At 35.2% G+C, this 10,593-nt stretch overlaps 1 protein-coding gene across 1 annotated transcript; it reads left to right on the forward strand.

The window, feature by feature from the left end:
- Positions 2,421-9,391, forward strand: LOC109726177 (protein TIC 40, chloroplastic-like). Its single transcript, XM_020255637.1, has 14 exons — positions 2,421-2,776; positions 3,527-3,638; positions 3,773-3,830; positions 3,931-3,948; positions 4,386-4,659; positions 5,425-5,525; positions 5,606-5,666; positions 6,320-6,398; positions 6,528-6,568; positions 6,688-6,733; positions 7,505-7,599; positions 7,876-7,979; positions 8,057-8,104; positions 8,898-9,391. Exons 1-14 carry the CDS (start codon positions 2,515-2,517, stop codon positions 8,955-8,957), a joined length of 1,359 nt encoding a protein of 452 aa, XP_020111226.1. The 5' UTR covers positions 2,421-2,514; the 3' UTR covers positions 8,958-9,391.

Here is a 10,593-nt window from a genome sequence, read left to right on the forward strand (position 1 = left end):
GCTATCATCTCAATCGTAAAATCTTTAATCAAAGGGCTAAAACATCGGAAACACCAACTACTTTATGCTTCCAATAACATAGTAGCTCTACACTATATATATATATAGTCTAGTATTATACTATTGATAATACTAAGCACTTGATGCTATCGAGTTTTTCGCCATTAGATCTACCTCTTCAATTATTTCCACCCATTAAATCATACTATTCAACCAATCACCTACTCAACCCATGGAGCCACTATCATCTTAACGTATATACAATTAGGCTACTATACTATTAATATCACCAAACGCTTAGTACTATTAGGTTTTCGGCATTTAGATGAAGGGATGTGTAGTTAGGATAATAGTGGTTCTTTTGGGTTACGTGGGTGGTTGGTTGAATAGCATAATCTAACAGGTGAAAACGGCGAAAAGCTTGGTAGCACTAAGTGTTCGGTGTTATTAATGGTATGTCTCTCTTTATATGTAGAGAGAAAGAGTTTCACTGCTATACTCTTATGAGTATAAATTTCTTTGTACTCGTAAATTTTCGGCCGTTAGATCTATCATTTCGGCTATTTCCATTCATTAGATCATACTATTCAACTAACCATCCATTTAATCCTAGGAAACTAATATCACAATAATCGTGATTCACTATCATCCTAACTGCACATCCCTTTATCCAATGGCCGAAAATTTATAAATACAAAAAAATCTATACTTATAAAAATATAATAGCCCTGATCTCTCTCTCTCTCTCTGTATAAAGCTCTAGTGAAGTATTGTTTAAGTTAGGAATTAAGTAATTTGGATTCATAGCCATTGGGCACTCCTACAAGGTCATCAAATCATATTGTGCGTGAACTTGAAAGTTTATGAGATGCGCCGTGCATAGATTCCATGCGAGTCCCAGAAAAATGTGAAAATATTAGATCTTTTGAGTTCCGTATACTCTACACATCCGTTTTTAGAGTTCTTGAAAAATATACATACTCTATATTATCATTATCCCTAATAATTTCCAAATTAGAAGCTCAAAATTAAAGCATTCACTAAAGCTCAAAACTTTTTTTCTTATATTCTAGTACAAGTTAAAGCAAAAGCTATACTATAATTTTTAACAGCTAATTAATCCTTTTAATTAATTTATTTATACTTTTACAAGACAACCTCTCTCTCTCTCTCTCTCTCTCTCTCTCTCTCTCTCTCTCTCTCTCTCTATATATATATATATATATATATATATATAGAGTAAGTCTCCTGCACTTACGAAAGTACGGAGACCTCCGTGCTTGTAAGTTGTTTTCGATGATAGGACATTCGATTTGACGATCGGTTCCGTTAAGTATAATCTACCATGTTGGAACTATCTAGAAACCAAATTTTATAATTTTTTGACATTATTTACCAAGCGATCAAAAAGTCTCAAAAATGACTATTTTAATGGCCGATGTAGCACGTTTTTAAGTTCAACGGTGTAGAAGTATCCAAATTACATAAAAATTTAATAGAAAATTCTACGTAACATCAGTAGCAAGATCAATACTTCCGATTTAAAATTTGAGTCTTTTATCACTATTTTTTATGAGATTTTTATTTTCAGCAGTTCATTTTGAGACTACTCGTTCACTAGACAAACAAAGTCAAAAAATTATGAAATTTGGTTTTCAAATAGTTCTAATAGTGTAGATCAAGTTTAACGGAACTGATCGCCAAATTGGATGTCCCATCATCGAAAACAACTTACAAGCACGGAGGTCTCCGTACTTTCGAAAGTATAGGAGCCTAGCTCTCTCTCTCTCTCTCTCTCTCTCTCTCTCTCTCTCTCTCTATATATATATATATATATATATATATTAGGCTGGAATGCTTTTAGAACTACATAGTCTTCCGTACTTTCAAATCATTTTTGATATTAAAACTTTTGAATCGATAATCGGCTCCGTCAAACTTAATTTAGAGTATTTGAAGTACCTAAAAAATTAACTTTCATAATTTTTCAATATTATTTATTTAATGATCAAGAGGGCTCAAAATCAACGACTGAAAATAAAAATCTCACAATTATGATGATATGACACTAAAATTTTGGATAAAAAATATTGATCTTATTTTATATAGCATAAAAAATTTTCTATCAAAATTTTTATATGATTTGAATATTTTTATACCATTAAGCTTGCAAACAGCTTACTACGACTATTAAAATTACTGATTTTGAGTCTCTTCGATCATTAGATAAATAATATTAAATTTTTTTAAAATATTTTAAATTAAATTTAACTAAACTGATCGTGAATTCGAATGTCTTCATAACAAAAACGACTTGAAAGTACAAGAACTTCTGCGTTTCTAAAAGCATTTCAGCTTAACACACTCTCTCTCTCTCTCTCTCTCTCTCTCTATATATATATATATATATATATTGTACACGGTGGAAGGGTGTAGTTTCTTTTTACCAGGGCCTTGCACACTTGGGGCCTTCACACTTCGAAACACTAGGGTTTCCGATCCGAGCGGGGGGGAATGGAGAACCTCGTCGCCCTCGTCTCCTCCTCCGCCGCTTCCTCCACATCCCCTTTCCTCGTGGGCGCTCCGAACCCCTCCGCGATCCCCGCCGCGCGGCGGCGCCCCTCGCCGCTGCATCCGTCCCTCCCCCTTCCGGCGAGGGGAAGAGTCGGCGGCGCCGCCTCCGCCGCTGCTCGGAGGAGAGCGAGGTTTTTGGTGTCGGCAGTGAGCCTCGGAGGAGGCGATGGTGCCTCGGAGAGGAGGAGCAGCTCCCGAAACGGTATGAGTAGCTCGATTTTGTTGTTTGCACTGTCGATTTTTTGACTTGCTTCCACATTTGGCGCAGAATCATGAAAAGATGTATCGGTTTCTGTATAAATTTGCGCGTAGTTTGGTGTGCAAATCAATTGCAATTGGATGTGTAGGGATCCTAGTAGGTTGTTTATACGCAGGTTAAGTTGAGGTGAAGTGGATATTGGAGATTAGGGCTATAAGATTCAATGAGCGTGAAGTGCAAGGTAAATCAGATGATGAAAAATCCAATGCATTAGCACCGAAACTATCGAATTGAGTTTCGCCAAGGGTGTTAATCATGAGAACGAATTAGAACCAACACTTCCCTGTGATTCTGATTGCTCCACTTTTATCACTCATTGGAACTCTATTTTTCCGATGTCTGATTTTGAGAAATAGAAAAAGTTGCATATTAGTGAACAGCGCAAGCACGGGGCATTCCATTCATTGGTTTCTAATAGCATGGATGTGTTATATGAGACCTGTTACGAAATAAGTTCGTCCGTTCTTATTTTCTTGTCCCTTCCACTAAAATGCTAAATATTGATGCTTTTCAAAGCATGAAAACTGATTAGTTGGATTTTTTTATTTTTTTGGGTCTTTTTCCTCATTTTTCTACTTTTGTTTTCAAGGCTATTTGAATTGTTAGTTTGGCGACTTAGTCCGATCTTACCTTCACAGTTCAAGGATCGGCTGAGCTGCGTTGACCTTTTATTTTGTTTTGGGAATTCCACAGTGCTGGAGAGATTAAAGATTCAAGGTTTCGCAAGCATATCATCTTCTAGCGGCAGCGAGGTGACAACTGCAAGCGGAACGGCGCCTCCTGTGCCTCCACCACCATCGTATATGTAAGTTTGTTTTCTGTTTCTGGTAATGTGGTATCCGCATACTCGTAGGAAGTTTTCTGCTTTTTAAGTGCACCGAATTTCCTGGAGTTCGTTTCTTCCTTTTCCGTTTTCTCAGTCATGTAGAATCTTCGCAGAGGCTCTCCTCTTTTTTGGATTGGAGTTGGTGTTGGGCTATCAGCATTGTTTTCAATGGTGAGGTGTTTGGAGTTTTATCTAATTTATTTTTTAGACCAGTTACCTTTTCTTTTGCTTTATTGTTTCTTATTTTCTAATATTATTGCTGGTATTTCAGGTGGTAACAAGGGTAAAGGTGAGCTTGTAACACTCCCACCTCCTATTTTATGGGGTATGCTCTATCTTTTTTTTTTTTCTTTAATGCTGCTGACGCCTAAAAGCTTCAAGATTAGCTCAATAAGGTACTTCTTATTGCATGAGATTCTTTGAGGGATTCTCCATGTCTGATGTTGGATTTAATCACTTCCTCTTCACTGTCCATTTCTTTATTTGCTTGTTGTGTTAACCTTTTCCTTTCCTGCTTCCTTCAATTTCATTGTTCTTTATTGCAAGTTCAATCTTCCACGTATGACATATGCTTTATATTCTTGCATTTTTTTGTATGTATGCTTGTTTACAGATTTACTTGCCCCTTCAGGGCAAAGCTGCTGCATCATGGCAAATATTTTAAGCCTTTGTAAATTTATTTTTTGTCATGTCCTCTAACTCGATAACACCACAAATTTGTTGCAGAGGTATGCAATGCAGCAAGCCTTTAAGACAATGATGAATCAAGCAGCACCACAAAGTGGACAATTCAACAATCCTATGTTTCCAGGAGGATTACCATTCCCATTTCCTGCCGCAACACAAGCAGCTCCTACTAGCGTTTTATCACCTTCACTACAAACACAAAATACTTCACAACCACCTGTCACTGTAGAGGTTCCTGCATCTAGAGTGGAAGCTGCGCCATCTTCTGAAGTGATAGAAGAGACTAAAACAACAGAGGAAGCAAAAAAATTTGGTATGCTAGACTTGCAATTGACACCCATTTCTGTGTCCCATGTTTCATGATTAGTGGAGCATGTTACTTTCCATAATGATATCTTATTATGCTGATTCCTTGCAACCGCTGAGGATTTATAGATCATTTCTTAGTCATGGTTATTCTCACATTATTTCATTTCTCTTAACTCTACCGATGGAACACCAAGAAATGTTTTAATTGTTCAGAACTTCAGATGCGTTCTTATCTCTTCCCCCTAGTTGGTGCTGAGGGTTCAGGTTTTTTCACCCTTGTTGAGAGAGTGCTCTAACCTTGTTCTACTAAATTTTTGGTCACTAGAAGTTTTTCATGTGTCAAGAGGACTAATATTATATTATTGGTATAATATTTTTCTTTGGCAAGACCTTTTTTGTCCTTTAATACACTCGATGTCTGACTAACTTTTCTAGTCTTGTTTGTCTTTAGTTCTTTTTTTTTTGGGTTTTTTTTTCATATGGTATATAATGTCCTGCCTTGGTATTTAGGAAATAAGTTCAAGCTTGCAAGATTTTCAGATTTTTTAAGATTGGTCTCATCTTGACCTACCCAAGTTGAAGTTTGCAATTTGATAATCCATACCTGTCTTTCTTGCTTCAATCCACTATGATTGCTTATAATTACTTTTAGTTGGTTCATTGTAATTATTTGCTTTTTTGGTGGAGTGAATTTATGTTGATGAATACTTGGTGTCCACTGCAATTTTTTTTTTTTTCTACCGATGATTCCTTTGCCACTTTTCCACAGCTTTCGTCGATGTTTCTCCTGAGGAATTGATGCAAAAGGAGCACAAATATTCAGAGGAATCAGTACAGGAAAATACTGTGACAGTAGAGTATGAGAAAAAAGTAAGATGTCACCATTTCTGCACTTAATGGTATATCTGACTATTAAGTATAGCACCAACTCTGTTCGATGATTCTTGAAGGTTTCAACAAATGGAGCTGCTTCTAAGCCAGACAGTGCTTCTAGTGAACAATCTCAATCTCGTGAGTATCTTGAATGATTCGTTCTCAATTCTTAATGATACCAAAAAAAAAACTTTCTGTATCATGGTATATGAAAGTCTATTGATGATTGGGTCTACTTTCTTGCAGTCCTGTTAAATTTGTTTGATTAGTATATTTATGCTATTTACCCGTTCTGATGTCTTGAAAGATCAATTTTATAGAAATACTTTTTCTGATGTTCACCAATTGTTTTGAGGGCTGCAGATTTTGTCATATTTAGTTTTCTCTGAATTATTCAATGCTAGGCTTTTCTTTTTTAGTTAGATGTCCATACTTTACATGTAAATTGTTTTGCCGTTTAATTGTTTTAGAGGTACTTTGAGCTGTGCCCTTCTTCTGAAATATCCTTCCTTAGATTACTAAATCAATGAAATTGCATTTACCACAATGCTCCTATTATGTGGTGAATGTCTGAAGCCTAGTTCTTATTTCATGTATACAGCTAGTGGTATGAAATGAGTTGACAGAAACATCATAATAATTTATCATGTAGCTTCCCAGTCCTTAGGAGTACATGTATTTTCATGGTTTTTAAGGCTTTCAAGGAGGTTTATCTAAGTAACAAGGCGGCAGTTTTGCTTGCTTCTCTTTACTCTTGTTTACTATCCTATGATACATTTACTTCCTTATAGGTAAATCACCACCTTTCTTGTCAGTTGATGCATTGGAAAAGATGATGGAAGATCCCACTGTCCAGAAGATGGTTTACCCGTAAGCTGATCGATTGTTAAGATGATAGTTTACCATCGTACTCAATTCCAATCATCTCGTTGTCATTTGGCTACTAATTTATTTAACCTGAAATAAGACTAATGTTGATATTTTGTACTATTGTTGCAGCTATTTACCTGAGGAGATGAGGAACCCAACTACTTTTAAGTGTATGCCCTTTATTATCTTGTTCTTTCTGCCAGGCACTACTTTCTTCTGTATTTCTTGTGGGAAAAATTTGCGTTTTTTGTCTGCACTATGTTGATACTTTTATGCAATTACTTTCCAGGGATGCTAGAAAATCCGCAATACCGGCAGCAACTTCAAGATATGCTGTAATTAGCTTTTTTTTTTCTTCTCTAAGTTTTTTATACCTTTTCTTTTTTTCCCTAGTTTTTGGAGCTTTCTGTCGAATGCTATCCTTTACAAATTTGTATACGATGATATGTTAAGTCCCTCATTTGAATCCAAACAATTTGATAGAAAAATATGCTTCAGTGAAAGTATTCTGATATAAGCAATGCAACTTTCCTCATTCAATGTGGATTCCTTGTGCTAAATAATTTTTAATTCATGCACAAGGTTCACCGGATTATTGTTTTGTTTTTAAGCGATGATTGGGCTATTCTGGTGAAAGTTTTTAACTGAATATTATGGATTTGCAGTAAACATACAAATCTGCTGTAGCTCGATATGTTGCTTCCTCCAGTAAATGAATCCAACCTAGTTTTATATTCTCTAGTATCTTGAGCTATTTAGTGTATGGTAACTTATCTGAAGACAATTTATGCCAATCTATCATGTAGCTCAGTTGGGATAGGTTGTTGTAGCTGGTGGCTTACTATTCGCTTACCACTTTCTTATTATAGGTTGGTTTCTGACTCTCATTTTTTTCCCCCTCCCAGTCTTTAGAATTAAAAAGCTTAACCTTAAAGTTGTTCTTTGAAGTTCAATCTGTGTCAGCAGAAGACTTCTTTGCTAGAAACAAATGATGCCAAAATAATGTTTGAAGAAAGCGCATAGCTGCATTAATGTTCCATTGCGGTTTTCCTGCGATTATATTTTCATAACTCAGTAATGAATAAGCACCATCTCTATATGTACAGAAATAATATGGGCGGAAGTACTGAATGGGACAGTCGCATGATGGACTCCTTGAAGAAGTTTGATCTTAGCAGCCCCGAGGTAAAGCAGCAATTTGGTAAGTAATAGTTCTTTGCAACTCTTTGCAGAAGATATACATCGGAAATAGTTATGTGCCAAGTTATTTCCTGTTTGCTTTCTTTGATGAATCACCATTGATTGGATGTCTTCAACCGTGGTTTTGAAGTTTTGGTTGAAACTCTGAATCTCAAATTAATGTTGTAAATTGTTGTTTTTATGTCTGTGCATTAGTTACACATGCATGTGCCCTTTGCATGTGTATACACTGCTAAATTTATTTTAATTAACTTTTAGTGCTTCCCTTTGTTGGCAGACCAAATAGGGCTTACTCCAGAAGAGGTTATATCTAAAATAATGGCAAATCCCGAGGTTGCCACTGCCTTCCAAAATCCGAAAGTTCAAGCTGCCATTATGGATGTATGCTCTCTTCATCACAACTTCTTGTTCTTAAAATTGAATTACTCAGTATACTGACTTATTCCTGTGGCTTACAGTGCTCGCAAAATCCGCTTAATATTGCGAAGTACCAAAATGACAAGGAGGTAAGGGCTTGGAAATCATAATTTTGCTTCATCATAAATGTTGCTTGTGATTCTTACTTGGAAGAAGTGTGCTGTTTAGTGGAACTGCTATAAGTTCGATACTAGCACAAATTTACAGCTTTATTTCTCAATATTAAGAAGCTTCAAATGTGGAGAAGATGGATGTTGAAGTTCCTCGGATGTTTGATTATTCATATATTCCTTTTATTTCTGATATTACTTTATCTCACTGGAGTAATTTATTCTGTAAGGCTTAGTTTGGTAATGTGGTGGTCGAAAGCATCAATTTTTATACTATGAAAGAACCAAAAAAAATCCGAAAGCGCTTACAATATTCCTTTTCCAATGCTTTAAAATTGTGGTTGCAACCGCCACTGGATAAGTATGTGGCTATATGCTTTTTCGGTTACATGCTTTTTCAGTGGCATTTGCAACCGCAGTTTTGTAGTGTAAAAAGAGAAAAGATTGAAAGTACTTTTAGATTTTTTTAGCCTTTATATAGTATACAATTGTTCTTTTAACCACCACATTACTAAACTAGGCCTAAGTGAAACTAGGCTACACCGCAGGGTGGTCACTTTTGAATAACACTCCTCAATTAGAACCGGGATATGAGATGTTTCATGATTCTCCGGTGAAAATCAACTTATTCCTTTCATTTTCTTTTTCCTTACTCCTGCTATTATTGCTACTTAATAACTCGTAAACCATCATCTGTGCATTTTCTAACTTCCTCTTTTCCTACATCCATGCTCTACAATTTTCCCATTCTACCACCAAATAATCTTTTCAGGTCATGGATGTGTTCACGAAGATATCGGAACTCTTCCCAGGCGTGACAGGTTACCCGTGACCGCTTACCTCCGCATAATCAGGCTCACAATTTTGATGGTTCTACTGAACTTGTTTCTCGGCTAAGATGGTAGCGGCGCGGATCGTCTCCAAGATGTATTGTTGTTTTTATGCCTCAGCTGTTCATGTATAGCTCTTATTAAGAAGTTTTCAGATGGTAGTGCATCATGTATTTGAAGTAGATAAAAGAGAGTAAGTAGCAGAGAGAGCTCTGTAAGTTTACAAAGAGTAGATAATCTTATTCTTCTAGCTCTGGTGGTCATAACATTACTATGCTTGCCTAAGTCAATAGTTGCAAAGTACACTCAATTAGTTAGCTTTATTTTCCTGCATCTTATTTTCTCCTCTTTCAAAGTTTATTAATGGGAAAGCTAAAACTAGTAATCATTGGGAATTGATATTTCCATCTCAAAAATTGATTATGGATTCCTTTTATTCAACCATGTTCTGTAATTTTTCTTTCACAAATTGCTGTGAAAATATTAGTTCTCATAAACTACAGGCTTTGTTTGGCATTGTTGTTGTCCTTTTCTTTTCATAATAAAGAAAAAAATTTCCAGGATTTTTATGCGTTGGGGGTGTACTTTTCCTATTTTGTCAATGTTGGTTAGTTTGCAATGTAACGCAATTTAAATATTGGTAAATTTAAAGTAGCCCCTTTAACTCTTTTTTTCTTATTTAGATTCACAACTTTAACTTTTGTTTTTGGGGATGAAGTAATTTTGCTAAATAAATTGACAATTTTATCAAATTTAATAGTTTAAATTAATTTGTAATAAATAAAATTGGATTAGTTAGCTATCAGTAGTTTATCGAGTTATGAATTTATTAGTTACAAATGCTAAGATAAAAAGATAAGCCACCAAAGAGGCATCAATAAAAAGCAAAAATTAAAGTTGAGGACCAATTTCAGAAACAGTTTTAGTTGAGGAGGTTTCCATACATTTTGACCTATTAATAATTATAATAATTTTTTTTAAAAAAGAACTTTTCTTCCTGTAACTATGGAAAGTTTTTGGCGCCCGCCCGGTCGAATCATCGCTCCACGTGTATCAATCTCCGCGCGGTTATTGGACACGTGGCATTCATCAGCGAACTCTCTATCGGTGTACCTATGTTCGACTTGTGGGACCCACATGTCAGTCTCAGGGAAAAAAAAAACTGTGACACACCATATACTGTGTGAATTATAAAATAAAAGGTAAAAACGTATGGAGATACCTCAACTATAGGTTATTCTGAAACGGTCCCTTAAATTTTACTCCTTTTTTTTAAATTGACACTTCTTTAATTTTTTTTTTCTTTCGAATTGAGTCTTTATTGTTAATTAGCGTAAAATTATATGAAATGTAATTGCTCAATTAGCTACTAGCAGTTAACTAATTCACTTTTATTCACTATAAAATAGTGTCAAAAATTAAATATGATAAAATTATCAATTAATTTGATAAAATTTTTAATTTATATGCCTAAAATTCCTTGATGCCCCAAAAACTAAAAATTAAGGGGACCTCCATACATATTTTCCTAATTGAAAAAAAAACCTTTAAAAATTAGAATTTTTTGGTTAAAATAGAATAAGAATAAATTATTGCTCGCACCAAGTGTACAAACTCATACACCGCACTCTAAAAAAA

Source organism: Ananas comosus, linkage group 21, assembly GCF_001540865.1.
Source record: "Ananas comosus cultivar F153 linkage group 21, ASM154086v1, whole genome shotgun sequence".
NCBI lineage: Eukaryota > Viridiplantae > Streptophyta > Magnoliopsida > Poales > Bromeliaceae > Ananas > Ananas comosus.